Source organism: Scleropages formosus, chromosome 7 (genome assembly GCF_900964775.1).
Source record: "Scleropages formosus chromosome 7, fSclFor1.1, whole genome shotgun sequence".
Lineage (NCBI taxonomy): Eukaryota > Metazoa > Chordata > Actinopteri > Osteoglossiformes > Osteoglossidae > Scleropages > Scleropages formosus.
The window spans coordinates 6,899,157-6,914,396 of record NC_041812.1 but is presented as its reverse complement, the minus strand read 5'-3'; the positions used below and the strand labels follow the sequence as shown (position 1 = coordinate 6,914,396).

Below are 15,240 nucleotides of genomic sequence, written 5' to 3'. Positions count from 1 at the left end.
CAGTTTCAGTTGACAGATGAATAGTCTTGTGTTTATGACCTTGGGTATAGTCTGTTGTGTATATGTCGTATTTCGGTATTGGATAAAAAAACAAAATGCTTTAATCTGTGTCCTTTAAAGCCTTTATGTGCAGACTTTAAATAGTATTTCTTTTCCCCGTAGAAAGTGCTGTAGGCAACGTAGCAAGTTTTGACAAGTACAAAACCACTTTTTACATCAAGTGTTTGACTCCAGCTCTAAAAATACAGAATTTTAAATGGTGAAAAAACAAGCGCAAACTGATGGAGAGGTTTCATTTCATCCTGTGCCAGAAGCAGTGGCTAGAACATTTCCAATTCTAATGGCACACACATCAGAGGCTATTGAGCGCGGGACAGACTCGGGAAGAAACGGCTCAATGTACCAGCTCCAGCTTCCATTAGATTTCCTACACGGTGGATCTGCAAGGGCTTAAAACTTCAAACAGCCCCACACGCTGTCAGTGGAACTCCTAAAAAAAGAATCATTGTTCTTGTTCGGCCAGTGCCTGGCTTTGTGTCGAGTTTGATATTTTCTGACCCCGCATCCAGAGTCTGTGATTTATTTGTCAGTGCGTGCAACTGTTCTGTTTTACATCAAAATAAGTCATGTTGTGTGTGTTTCTTCCGTAGACGTACATTGGCTCCATCCTGGCGGCGGTTAACCCTTACGAGCCGATCCCTCACCTATACGACAAGCCCAACGTGGAGCTCTACAGCAGACATCATCTAGGAGAGGTTGCCCCGCACATCTTCGCAGTGGCCAATGAATGCTACCGCTCGCTGTGGAAGAGGATGGAGAACCAGTGTGTGCTCATAAGGTGAGAGCAGTGATATGGATTAGATGAGGGTTGAACAGTGGTGTGCATGAAGGTGGATTATCCGCTACACCCCAACAAGACTGCTGCGCTCTTCCACATCTGCCCGCTTGGTGTTCCCACACATGAAAGGTAAAGCACAGTGGTTCTCGGTTCTGGCAGAAAGACCTCCCCCGCCTCTTTCAGAACTGCTGAATCTTTGTCCACATTTAAAAAGGGCCTTAAAACTCACCTCTTCCAGAGTCACTTTACCCATGATCTAAGTTTATGTAAGGTGTAAATGTTCATGCACCCTAACTTTAAGATCATGCCCGGAGCAGTCCTTTACACAGCTACTTCTGTAATGTAACGTAAATGTTTTTATATATCTAAAAAAAAATTACTAGGAATGTGGTCAGGAATCTTCGATATTTTGAAAGTTTTATGCAGCTACTCGTGTGGCAAACATTGATGCATATGGTGAAAACTGCCTGTACTTAAAAATCACACATCTGCAATTATGTCTCTTTCTCCTAATGTAATGCACAAATTGTATTTCCTATGAGATGAAGTTGCCAGGTTAGGCTCCGGTCCGCCGCAACCCCACTTGGGACAAGCGGTTTCAGACAATGTGTGTGTGTGTGTGTGTGTTTATTTGAAATATTATGGTCCAACTAGTAAGTATTTGTAAGATACAGGGAGCACGAACACATGAATTCAGCTGGTTGTGGTTTCCACTCTCCACCACGGAGGAAGGCAGTGTGATGCAGGGTTTTCTTTTGCTCATCATTGCCAAGCCCATGACAATGTCATCCAGCGTGGCTACCTTGGCATACTTAGGAGGTATGCCACTCCATCAAGATTACAGCTAGTTGGACAGTCCTTCAGCCTTCAGAGCAATTCCAACATCGAACACACCTCAAAGTTGTGCAAGAACAATTTGGAGAAGAAAGAAGGAGAATTTCATAACATAACCTTTGTGTAAAACACAAACACACACACACACACACACATACACACACACACAGAGTCTGATACCACTTGTCCCACGACAAGCCAGAGCCTAACCCAGCAACAAAGGGCGTAACACAGGAGGGGGAGAGGACACACCCAGGACAGGACGCCAGTCCGCTGCAAGGCACCCCAAGGGGGACTTAAACCCCAGACCCACCAGAGAGGAAGACCCAGTCAAACCCACTGCACCACCGCACCCCCCACTGTGTAAAACACACACACATTTTCAGAACCGCTCATCCCATACGGGATCCCGGAGCCCACCCGGTAACACAGGGCGTAAGGCCGGAGGGGGAAGGGACACACCCAGGACGGGACGCCAGTCCGTCGCAAGGCACCCCAAGCGGGACTTGAACCCCAGACCCACCGGAGAGCAGGACTGCGGTCCAACCCACTGCACCACCGCACCCCCCTGTGTAAAACATTCTTTTTTAAAAAAATTGGTGCTATGCAGAGCCTAGGGTCAAAAAGCATACAGATAGACAACATAAGGAGAAAAAGGAGATATATCCTAGACAGCTTAGGGTCGAAAGGTTATAAATTATCACAGGTATGATCATGCAGATTCAAAAACATAGTTGCAGGACCAGAAAGTTTCCAGCAAGTCTAGTCTGACTTTTTACTGATATTGTGTGTGAAGCGAAAAGCACATGAACAGTTAAAGGTGCTGAAACGGCATTTTGAAGTGGAGCACAACAACGTGAAATGGAAAGCGGAGGGGGAGAAGCGTATATTGAAAGGATGAAAAGTATTTTGGAGTTTAGGGACTTCGGTGTGGAACAGAGGGCAGATGAGCAGTTTTGTGCAGTGAAGGGTGAAGATAGAACATTTTAGAGGTTGAAAAATCTACACATGGGGAAACAACTGTGGAGCACAAAAAAGTGGAAGCAGAGCTTGTGGAGTATTCTTCTGTTCTTGCAGGACTCATCGTAATAAGATGGTGAGAACAGAGGCGGTAGTTAAAGTATGTCTGAAGCCTCTTGTCCTATACAAGGTCGCAGGGAGCCAGAGCCTAACCCGGCAACACATGGCGTAAGGCCGGAGGGGGAGGGGACACACCCAGGACGGGACGCCAGTCCGTCGCAAGGCACCCCAAGCGGGACTCGAACCCCTGACCCACCGGAGAGCAGGACCCGGTCCAACCCATTGCACCACCGCACCCCCTGCAGATATTTTTTTTCCCCTGTTATTAGTCAAAATGGGCTCAACGTAGTTAAATATTTCATTCAGTTTTCACTGACTTTTTATGGAGTCCCTTTCTGGCGTTTTGTGATCACATTGGTTTTTATCCAGCAACTGGTGTTAGGCAGTCACCCTGCCATAAAGCCATAGGATGGTTTTGAGCAGCTTGGTCAAAGTGGGGACATGGATTGCAACCTTTTCACTTCCAGCTCACAGCTCTAACTGCTAAACCACCTGCTGCCCCTGAAAATGAATGAAATGAGTGCTCTTACAGAGTCTCTTACACATCTGTTGACCCACAGTAGAGCTGTTTATGCCGAAACTAGAAAGGAAAACAGAATAGTGCGGTGTTGTGGGCCTAGATATCCCTGAAGAGCTATAAAACATCTCCCTGTCAGCTCTGCATGGCTCACCTTCTCTGCATTTTCTCCGTCGTAACTACGTGTTACAGCAGTTTTGCGTTTATTATCAGAAAAGACGGCAGTTATTTTCCGTGCCGTTCTGAAACCCGATAAAACAAACTTTTTAGTCAGTCTGGATTAATATAAACTTCCTCCTCGAGACTTCTTGAGTTTGCACTCTCGGGTCCTGCGGACTGGACATCCGCCCGCGTTTTATCTTTGTGTCCTTTGGCTCCGTCCTCACGTCCTTCCTCCGAGATTGCAGTACGTGAAGCGTTGCGCTTTCCCGTTCTTTACACTGTTGCTGCGTACGTAACGGCACGCATCGAGCGGCCTCCGGCATCAAACATCTCAGGTTATTTTTGAATGCGGCGATAATATTCAAATCCGCATTTAGGAGGGAGAGCGGACACCGGCATCCTTCCTGCTGGTGCTAGATAACGCTTTTCCATTCCAGCCATGAGGCTCCTATCCATAGACAATGTAGCGTGCCGGTTTGATGTTGCACGCTCAGCAGCTGGAAGGCACGAGCTGTTTGTCTTACCCCAGCGAGGGTCAGATGAAATGCCCTTGAAACAGAGGAACATCCCAAGACAAATAGCCCCGTTCTCTTGAAGACATTTATCGCTGCAGTTAGCCAGGAATTATATGGTGTTACTTTCTTACCCTTTTGAGGACTAATTAAGGAGGCAATCTTTATCAGTTTCCGGAAGGTGCTGGAGAATTGTGCGTAATGAAAGACATATGTACGCTGTGTAACGGTCCCGTTGCGAAGCCAAAGACTGCAAACAAAAAGAAGAAACTGGATGTCTGCGTAGATCCCAGAAATGTTTTCGAGACCGTGCGATACATAGTTATTTTCCCGCTCGGTCATGATTCTTTCTGTTTTGCCACCGACACGTGATCGGATTGTTTCTACAGTGTTTTACATGAGCGCCGAATTGCGTACGGTTCTGGTTTAGTGACACACGGAGTGTATCGGCTTCACCTTAAAGGATAAACTGTTCTCTTGTTTCTAAGGCTTGACAGGATATGAAGGACTCGATTGCTTTATGTGAACGTGAAGTGAAAGCAGAAGACGGATTCTAGCAACAAAAGCGAAGGGGAAACAGTTGTGCCATTCTATCTAAAACGGCAGGCGCCAGCGGAGCATCTGGGGACCACATGTGAGAAAACTGGCTGCCGCCGAACAGCGTAGAACCCCGTGCCAGTGTGTATGGCGGTGCCAGCCTGCCTAATGACACAGCGTGTCCCTTGGCGCTTGGCCCTCAAAGGATGGGGGACATTGAAGAATTAGGACTTGTAACCAGAAGGCTGTAGTTTGGGGTTGTTCATTTAGCTGACACCTTTGTCCAGGATGACTTACAATGTGAAGTTTGTACACTAAGCTTCGTGCAGTTATGACACATTTATACAGATGGGTAACTTTTAGCGCATTCACAATAAGTTCCGTGATCAAGGGAACCGCAGCAGGAGCAGAGATTCGAATCCTTTTCCTTCGATTGCAAGACAACAGCTGTGACCCCTATGCTCCCCGGCGCCTCTTGCCCCATTTGGGATCAGAACTTGTACCGCGTCACATGCACACACTCACACAAATGCGTATACGCTCACAGGCACACACGCTGAGTGCGTGTGACTAGGATTTTCCCCCACTCTCACACACAGACTGCTCTTAGTGAGCTTTAGAGCCCCTCCGTGCACCCCAGGCTGTTTACTTTTTCAAAGAAAAAGGGATTTTCCCATAGATACTGTACATGTTGTGGTCCCAGGCCTGAACTTATTACTTTCTAATACTTCTAATCAAGCCTGTTTTGTAACTGAAGAAACATTACTGCCTGTGTCTCTACTGCATGTCAAGGTAGCCCTTTACTGTCATGTTTAGGGGTATAAATAATACACACACACATTTTCGGAACCGCTTGTCCCATACACGGTCGCGGGGAACCGGAGCCTACCCGGCAACGCAGGGCGTGAGGCTGGAGGGAGAGGGGACACACCCAGGACGGGACGCCAGTCCGTCGCAAGGCACCCCAAGCGGGACTCGAACCCCAGACCCACTGGAGAGCAGGACGAGGTCCAACCCACCACACCCCGTTGTATAAATAATAATAATAATAATAATAATAATAATAATAATAATAAGAAGAAGAAGAAGAAGAAGAAGAAGAAGAAGAAGAAGAAGAAGAATTTTCTTATTATTGCGGTGGCACAGTGGGTTTGGCCAGGGTCTGCTCTGCGGTGGGTCTGGGGTTCAAGCCCTTCTTGGGGTGCCTTGCAGCAGACTGGCATCCTGTCTGAGGTTATGGCCCCTAAACATGATGGTTTAATAATAATGATATCACACACACTGTCTGAAACCGCTTGTTCCGAGCGGGGTCGCAGCGAACTGGAACCTAACCCGGCAACACAGGGCGCAAGGCTGGAAGGGGAGGGGACACAGTCAAACTCCAGGACCCAGCCAAAGCCTGCTGCGCCATGTTATTATTATTATTATTTTTTTTATTATTTTTTCTCTGACACTGTCAAAAGTGAATTACAATGTAAGGTTTGTTAAGTAAGCAGCTAATTATTATTTATACATCCAGGCAGTTGGGTAATTTTACTCTTTGAATTCAGAGTAACTGCTGGACAGCAGGAGCAGGGATCAAACCCGGTCTTTCGATTGTAAGGCGACAGTTGTAACCGCTACGCCATCTGCTAAAATGTCACTTGTACTGCGGTCCCTGGTTTATTTTTTCAATCCGCCAAACGTTTGGGTCCGTGGCCACCGTGTTACCTCCGCTCAGTTTGCCGTGTGGACTGCTGCAAAGGTGTAAATAATTGATCGGCTCAGTAGAAAGCCAGAGCGGTAATTACTCGACCGAGGCTGTCCTGAGGGGATCCGGGGACGTGTCTCAATAGACCTTCCTCACACCACGGCCACCCCCACAGAGGCGAGAAAAAAATATTCATTGAAATTCAAGAGGCCCGTAGATCACCGAAGCCCTCGTCGTGTCGACACCTGGGACCGCCTGCCCCTTGAGCCTAATGATCAATTGTCCCCGACAGTTAGTCCGATTGAGGTTTATTGATTGACAGGAACCCGGCTGTCGCTCCAGGTGCATGCGTTCGCGGTCTGCCCCATCCACCCCCTCACTATTAAAAGCAGCTTTGTCTTTGGGGGCGGGGCATTAGATGTGCTGACTTTACTGTTTCTTTCTTATTTTTCTGCTTTTCCAGCTTAAGCATCTCATACCCCGTCTGTTTAAAAAACGCAGCTGCAAATTCCCATGTGGCGTATGAGCATTACAGGGAATAATGCGGAAGTGAAGAAATGGTGGAACCGCTGCCTGACGTCCCCAACAATATCCGCCGCACGAGCTCGGGCTCTCGTTCCGCCGCGATTAGTGTTTTCGGTTAAAATGACGTGGCGCCGATCGGCAGCATTTTATCGCGTTGTAGTAACGTGAGCAAAACGTTCAGGGTTATTCCTGGAAGTATGCAGTTTGGTTAACTGTGATTTTACAGGAGATTCTTTGCCTTTGACACCTCGCTAAAGGAGCTCTGAGATGCGAAGTAAATGTAATTAATAAAGTTTGGTAAAGTTTGGATTCAGTTTAACTGCGCTTTTTGCCTCCTTTTCATGAGCCCAATTGTTTGCTGCTTATTAACGGGGCACTGGTGCATTTAACGGGGCCGATGGGGCCTTAATGATAGGATGTTCTAGAACAGTGGGGTGCGCTATTGCCCAAAGCCTTCTTTGTTATTCTCTGTAACCAAAACCAGCTACACTTTGTCCCCCAAACCCAAGAAGTGGAGTCGCCATTGGGGGCTCGTTGGCTTTTATTTTGCATATTTTATTTTTCATTCAATGCTTTTCTCCAAAGCATCTTACAGTGTTAAGATTACAATTATTATTACAAACTTACAACTCTTTACACAGCTGGGTAATTTTACTGGAGCAATTTAGGGTAAGTACCTTGCTCCAGGGTACTACAGCTGGAGATCGTACCTGCAGCCTTTGGATCCAGAGGCAGCAGTGCTAACCGTTACGCTGCTGGCTGTCCAGTTATGTTATTTTAATAAAGTCTATTTGTTTTATATTAGTAAATAAGTTTGCGGACAACCGCTGATTGTGCCGATCACAAGTTTTAGCGTTGCCCTTCCTGTGTCCGATCCTGGATGGGAGTCTCCAGCATGTAGCCTGTATCAGGGCGTCCTTTGCTTTAGGCCTCTTCTGGGATGAAAGTGCTTTAACCAGTGGTGTGTGGGTGGGAGGGGGCATGCATGTGTGTGGAGGGGGGTGGTAGCAATGGGTCGCAACCCAGGAGCGAAATGTGGAGGGGGCAGCGCCGGGCCTGGACCCCGGTGTCACTCGCCCAAATGAAAGCCATGTGCTCATTAATGCCGCACCACATTCCTCATTCAGATGACGGACCACTAAATCTGCTCGCTTCCAAACTTAAGCTGCTCGTTTTCGTTTTTCCACACGTCGGCTAAAACCCGGCCCGTTATTTCTCAGAACGGCAAAAAGACCCACAGAAGGTGATTGATAAATGCACAGTGTATTTTCAAATGTGTTTTCCACTTAGTGGCACCAAGAATCTACTGCATCCAAAATGGTCAGTGTGACGTAGAAAAATGTACTTGCCTTGTTACGGTGTATGAAGCACACCTCACTATGGTGTATAAAACACACTTCGGTACGCTGTGTGAAACAAACGCACTTCATTTTTGAACAGCCTATTGGCCTGTCATCCGGCCCTTCCATTGGCCCATTCTATGTCCAGCTGCAATGATTGGCCCCTCACTCTGCTGTGGGCGTGGTGTGTGTTGCCATGGAGACAATGTGAGCTTCTGCTCCGATAACCTTGAGCTGTGCCCCTTCCTCTCATGTCAGTGTGAATTTCTCTCCATTACGGTATTCCCTTGGTACAAATTTACTGCAGATTCTAGAACAAAGACAAGGGACTTGAGGCCTTAAGGTTTCTGCTCTAAAACTGTTACTTTTACTTTTGTAAGATACTACAGCACAAATTACTACCTCCAGAGCATTAAATTATAAAGAAATTAATGTTAATTTATGCCTGAGACCTGATGCTTTACTGCTGTTTTCAAGGAGGAATCCCTGAAACAAAACTTTAAAGGATGTGTTTCAAAGATTTTCGGACACTACTAATTATTGCGATAAATTTTGATAGCACAGGACTGGACAGGGTAGGGTTGGACAGGATAGGATAATACTTTATTATTTATTTCTCTGCAGAGAAATTCACAGTTGCCACCATTTCATAACCAAAATTCATAATTTGTCCTGGTCCCTCATTAACATATCTGGGGCTAAATCACTGCCTGGACTCTGACTTTGCATGTGGGGGTCTGCTCATTTCCACCAAATGACAGTTATTCCAGAGATTATATGGGGTCACGGTAGGGTCATTCAAGAGATGAAGGTCATGGCAATAACCTGTTCAAGCGACAGAGGAGCAAGGAGCCATTGTAACCCCGACGGGTCCTGCTCTAACACCCGGGATTTGACCATCAATAAACTCAACTGTTCTGGGGGTGGGGTTGGGGGGGAGGCACCTCAGGGGTGGTATGGGCTTTCATACAGCGCTGAGAAAACTAGAGATATGGAACTGTTTGGATTTATGAGGCCTGCCAGGTTCACAGACAGTGTTTCCCTTTAGGGGGTTGGGCAGACCACCTCCCGGCACGGTTTAACATGACCCCTACTGGTCTGGATCGGTAGCGCTCTCTCCTCCGTGCTATAGTGTCATAGCCTGTCCCCTTGGCATCTGGCCAGGAATGTCAGGCCCCGTTGCACACGCTCCTACCGCCTACTGTGAGAACAAGGCACCTGAGGGCGCGCAGCTCTTCTAAGAGCAGCCACCCACATGTTTAGTAGACTGGGAACACCAGCCCCAATCATACCCCCCCAGACACCATTCCAGTAGGGTTGGGTTGCTGCAAAGGGTCTCCGGCGATTGCAGTTCCCCCAGGAGGCAGGGACTGGGGGGTTTTATGACAATTTTGAAACTGGAGTTCAAATGTGATGAGACTGATATTTATTCACTTAGCAAGTACTTTTCTCCAGATTAGTTCACCCTGTGACATCACATTAATTCACCCATTCATACAGCTGGGTAGTTTTTACTGGAGAAGATCAATGAAAGTACCTTGATCAATGGTACTGCAGCAGGTGGCGGGATTCAAACCTAGGTCTTCGAGTCTAAAGTGGCAGCTCTAAGCAGTACGCCACCTGCTGCCTTATTATCCACTCTTTGCTTTTCATTCTGCGTCTGACTCGTGATGTCTGAGGTGTTTCTGGACAAGGGCTGTGGTGCAGCAGGTGGCACTGGAGCCTCGCAGCTTCTGGGCTGTGGGTTCGGACATGGGTTTCAAACCACCTCAACCTGTGTGCAGTTTGTACGTTTAACTCATGTTCTCTTAGGTTTCCTCCAGGTGCTCTGGTTTCTTCCCACAGTCCAAAGACAAATTTTTCAGGTGAATTAGTGACTCTAAGTTGCCATTCTTGTGTTTGAGTGAATTAGTGTGTGTGGCTGACCTCTAATGGCCCTGTGTGCCCTGCCTCACACCCTGTGTTTCCGGGATAGACTCTGGACCACCGAAACACTGCACTGGACAAGCAGTTATTGATGATGTAGGGATGATTGATAATGGATGTTTCCCGACAGAGTGCACAGTACCTCATATAGTTTTACTATGTGTGCCATGGTTTCTGTTTAAGAAAATGTTTTTTTTCTATACAATAAATATAAACTCTGGATTTCTGCGGGACTAAGTGAAACTCCCCATTCATCACTATTGGTAGTTGCTCATTTTTTAATGCTTGGCCTAGCCCTTAAAGGGGACGAGGCCTTCTTTCTCAAAGCGCCTGCTGGTGCACCGTGGCTTTTGGCAGCAAACACCACCTGCATCAGCACAACTGCTTGCTTATTCAAGGCGTATTAATAGCATGTCCCTGTTATCCCCCCCCCCAAACACACGAGCCCTTTTAGTACTATTATTTCTGCGCTGAAATTTAACACGAGACGCTCCCAGATGTGAGGAAGCCTTAACTCGAATCTTATCCCTGGAAAGCTCGGCCACGTTTACTTCCACCTCGTAGAGCAGCAGGAAGGCCCTTGTAACTGTCTCGCGCTGTGTAAAGTTATCAGCATTTCTATTAAAATAATATTAAACGTTTATTGATCCCCGAAGCTGCTGTCCAGGGCAGCGGTAATTCAGCCCCGGTTGTTGTTCTCAGAAACAGATATGTGACTGGAGGCCAAGGAACCGATAACCCCTCTTCACTTGGGAGGAATGAGGTGGGCGGGATTGGACTCTCGCTCGCTCCTCAGCACATCCAAGCCGCGCGCTGCACCACCTCTGTGTCAGTGTAAATATTTTGGTAGAGAACATTCCAGAGCACCGAAATCTCGCTGGGCCCATCTGGGCTGCGGCCCTTCTTTGCGGGGGAAGAGCGAAAAGACCGGACTCGGCAGGAGAGCTGGCCCATTTGCGTGCCGTGCTCTTTTTGCAAAGCGGCGGCCTGCTGTTTCACTCGCCACATTGCCCCCGCACCTCCTGTACAAGCCCCTTTTGCCCCTGTGGGGTGGAATTAGAGCTCTTCCTGCGAAGTGAGGTCATGGGTCAAGCCACAGAGCACAGCAGCACTGTTTGGGTTGTGACTCAGCGTCCTCTCTCCCGCCCTTCTCGTCCCATTGGTCAGCTGCTCCCCGGCCCATCCCAGGTGGATGATTGGCAGCTGCTCGGCCCAATCAGGTAACATTGCTACACTTCCGTTTGCCAGAGGCCCAGCGGCCCCCGTACTCCAGTCGGATGGTCTGTGGGCAGCCTGGCAAAGCCGCACTACCTCTGCCGTTAAATTTGCATTTACATTTGCATTTATTTATTGACCAGATGCTTTTTTCCAATGCACTGAACAATTCAGAGTAAAGAGAACTGCATTTCGCAACAGATGAAGCCTTTTAGATACAGACCAATGACTGTCGAACCGTCCAGGTCTGTCCAAAACCCCTGTTTTTGTTGGCGAATGTTGCACCAGTAGCCACATATAGAACTGACTGGAAATAGAGAGGTCATTTGTGACTGAACATGTGATGTAAGTTTATGGAGCCAAGTGGGTCTGAAAAAGATTCTTGAAAGCAGAAAGGGATTCAGCAGGTCTGAGGGGTGCAGGGAGCTCCTTCCACCACTGAGAACCAAAACCAAGAGCTGATAGGCTTTCAGTTTTGGACTTCTGCTGAGCCAGAGGTGGAATAAGCGTACCACTCATGCCTGGGTAGAGGGAGTGATCAGGTCCTGTCGGTACTGGAATGCACATCCTTTACAGTGACCGTCTCTAGGCAGCCCGAGCTTGCAGTGTCGACATGTGTTTGCAGTGTCAACATGCAGCACTCAGGGAACCAAATAGACTTCACACCAGGCTGCAAGGGCACTGTGAGAATGGGTCACACTCTATGGCACCAGGAGGGGCACCAGACAGACAGCACAGCTGGGAGCGCTGGAGTGGGAGGTCCTGGCAACTGGAATGCGAGACCCACACATCCTCAGATAGACAGTCCTCTGGGACTCACCCAGGGGTCCGCTTGCATGCGTGTGTGTGTGTGTGTGTCTGTGCCTCTGTGTCTGTGTTTATGTTACCATGCACTTCCATCAGGGTTAGGCCGCTGAACTCGCTATCCCCACGTTGCGGGTCAAAATCGTGGGCGCTGCCGTTGTCCCACAGAGCAAACTGCTTTCGCTGCTTGGCTCATATAAACATCCTGCTGTACACATGAGGTTTTGTGTAAATAGGGGACCCCTGATGGACTCACATGTAAAGGGATGCCGTGTTAACCCCCCAGCCGTCAGTGTGAAATCGAAATCTGGTATGTTCAGTTTGTTTGGATGACTCCTCCTCCGCCAGGGGAACTACCAGTGCAGAGTGTGGTAAAGCCAATCAAACAGTGGGGTTAGGTGATATAACATAGGCAGCATATAAGGTCAAATTCAAAAGTTCTTTCCGATTCTATTTCTAGCATATAAATATATTTATTCATAGTATATAATGGGCATATATTTATTTATATATTTATATTTTGATTATATTTATATTCCAGTTTTGATTTTATTAACATTTCCATTGGGGGGAGGGGCACAGTGGCACAGCGGTGCAGCGGGTTTGGCCAGGGCCTACTCTGTGGTGGGTCTGGGGTTCGAGTTCTGCTTGGGGTGCTTTGCAGTGGGCTGGTGTCCCATCTGGGGTGTGTCCACTGCTCCTCCAGCCTTGTGCCCTGTATTGCTGCCTTGGGGTCCGGTTTGCCGCGACCCCCCTCCGGACAAGCGGTTGCACAGATTGTGTGTGTTTGAATATTTCCCTGGTATCACCTGCCCTCTACTGGCCACTATATGCATCATGTTCCATTACAAACACACATGCACAGTCTGCCCTCCGCCATGATGTTTAGAACATGTCTTATGTTTGAAAAATGGACTGCAGCACCGTTCAGCTGATACTTTAGCAATAAAATACCTAATACTCTTAAATCTTTGAATCGCTACAGTAAAAATTCATGGCTGTATAAATGGGGTAAATCACTGTAAAGCTACTTATCTGATGCTCTTATCTGCCTTGGGCAAAGGTGTCGAATGAATGAATGAATGAATGAATGAATGAATGAATGAAAACATCTGTACATTATCAAATAAAGCAGTGATGTTAAATAAGAATTGCAGTCAAACAACACGCCCACGCAGCTTCACATAATCAGGTTTTAATTAAAAGTTACCTTCTCCTGGCAGCAACTTGACGCAAAGGGAACCAACTATTTCCCCTCTTTGTTTGTAATCATCAAAGGGAAAAATGTGAAATTATTTTCTTCTCTCCTCTCTACTTGAAGACCTTTCCGAATCTGTTCCGGAAGGCCGCCGGACTCATTAACACACCATGGCTTTCTGTCTGAGGTTGAGCTCTGCAGAAAAGAGGACAATGACCGAGGAAAGGCACCGATATGCCAGCGTTTCCTGCTTGATTTATTCGTTTTTCAACTGCACTTTCCTCACTCAGCAATTTTCTAAAAATTTCTGTTTGGAGAGGAATGTTGCAAACCTGTTTTTACACATCCATCTGACAGGTGTCACTAAAACACTCGCAATAGAGTAGGAGCTTCAACAGTGTTTACAGCTCATATCTGGTGTTGCTGAGTTTTGGTGATCAGTAACAATGTGACAAATGCAGCACATTTTCAGGATGAATCCATCAACAATCTGCACAAGGCAGGACTTTGCATATTTTCATTTTAAATTGTGGGGGTGGCACGGTGACATAGCGGGTAGCACTGCTGTCTCACAGTGCCTGGGTAGTATGAGAGGACATGGGTTCGATCCCCGCTCAGTCTGTGTGGAGTTTGCATGTTCTCCCTGTGTCTGTGTGGGTTTTCTTCCACAGTCCAAAGACAGGCTGTTCAGGTTCCCCATAGTGTGTGAGTGACCGAGAGACTGTGTTCCACTGATGTATGGATGAGTGACCCTCTGTAAGTAGTGTATCTAGCAGTGTAAGTTACCCTGGTGAATAAGGTGTGTGGGTTGGTAACACTACATAGAGTTCAGTGGTAGCCACTTTGAAGAAAAGTGTCTGCTAAATAAATAAATGTAAAAAAATCGAGGGACGTCTGTATTATTAATTTTGGAAAAAAGTGGGAAAATTTCCAGTCCCTATTGTGTTCAGTGGATGAGGAGCCAGTGTATTTCTTGAGTTCCGTTATATACTGGCTCCTTTGGCTAAAACTCATTTAATCGAGTTGGCGAGGTGACTTGTTTTAGCTGTCTGCATTTCTAACCGATTAAGCACAAATATTAGTATGCCGCACAATTAGTACACACTTCTAATCATCGCTGGCACTGTGTAATTTATGCTTGTCATTAGGCAGCAACGTCCCACATCTAATTGCGCGCTATGATATTGTTTGTGTTTCGTTCTGTTGTTAATATTACACACTTTCACAGGAAATGGGGCGCAGAACAGCCTTATTTATCAATATTCAGACATTGTTATGGCTACATTCACAATATTCAGCCAAAGATTTGCCCTTTGACAGCATGATGAAGGGTAGACCACCAAATGTCTTCTCTCGTGCTTTGCAGAAAAATGAACCCAAAACTTTGAACATGTTATTCATCATAAACTTAATTCTGTCATTATGTTGCCTTGAACAAACAAGAAAGTTGAATAGCATAGCAAAGGGGATAAAGCCACCACTTTTGGACCCGGGTGGGAATCCCACCTCCTGCCGTACTGCCCTCGGTCAATGTACTTGTCCTGAACTGACACTGTAAAAACGACCCTGCTATATTAAGGGGTAAATCACTGTAAGTAGATTAGCTTTGAAGAAAAGCATCAGCTAAATGAATAAATGCAAATAAATAATAACAGGCAATGCACCATAATGTTTGCTGGGCTTATTAGCATCAATTTAATGTCCTCTGGTAGAAAACAACAATGTGGTCTGGAGAATAATGTCAGCAGCCACCTGCTGCTCAGATTTGTTCTGATTCCTTCATTTGCATGTTTTTACTGTGCCCCCCAGTGGTGTATTAAACCTCCCATCCTGTGTTTTCCAGCGGTGAGAGCGGGGCGGGCAAGACCGAGAGCACCAAGCTGATCCTGCGCTTCCTGTCAGCCATGAGCCAGCGCTCCCTCGGGGTTACGGCCAAGGCAGGAACGTCCCACGTGGAGCACGCATTGCTGGAGAGCAGGTGGGGCCTCCCCCTCACGTTGCTATGGAAACCGTGCCCAAGGCGATATGGAGATGCTTGAAGCATCCCTCCAGATGTACTGTC

The 15,240-nt window shown here is 47.1% G+C and overlaps 1 protein-coding gene across 1 annotated transcript in view; it reads left to right on the top strand.

The window, feature by feature from the left end:
* myo10 (myosin X) overlaps positions 1-15,240 on the top strand; it is a 113,776-nt gene that overhangs the window by 48,548 nt on the left and 49,988 nt on the right. Inside the window, exons 4-5 of the mRNA XM_029253576.1 lie at positions 651-838; positions 15,022-15,156. Of these exons, the coding sequence (XP_029109409.1) occupies positions 651-838; positions 15,022-15,156 (323 nt within the window). The remainder of the gene's footprint in view (positions 1-650; positions 839-15,021; positions 15,157-15,240) is intronic.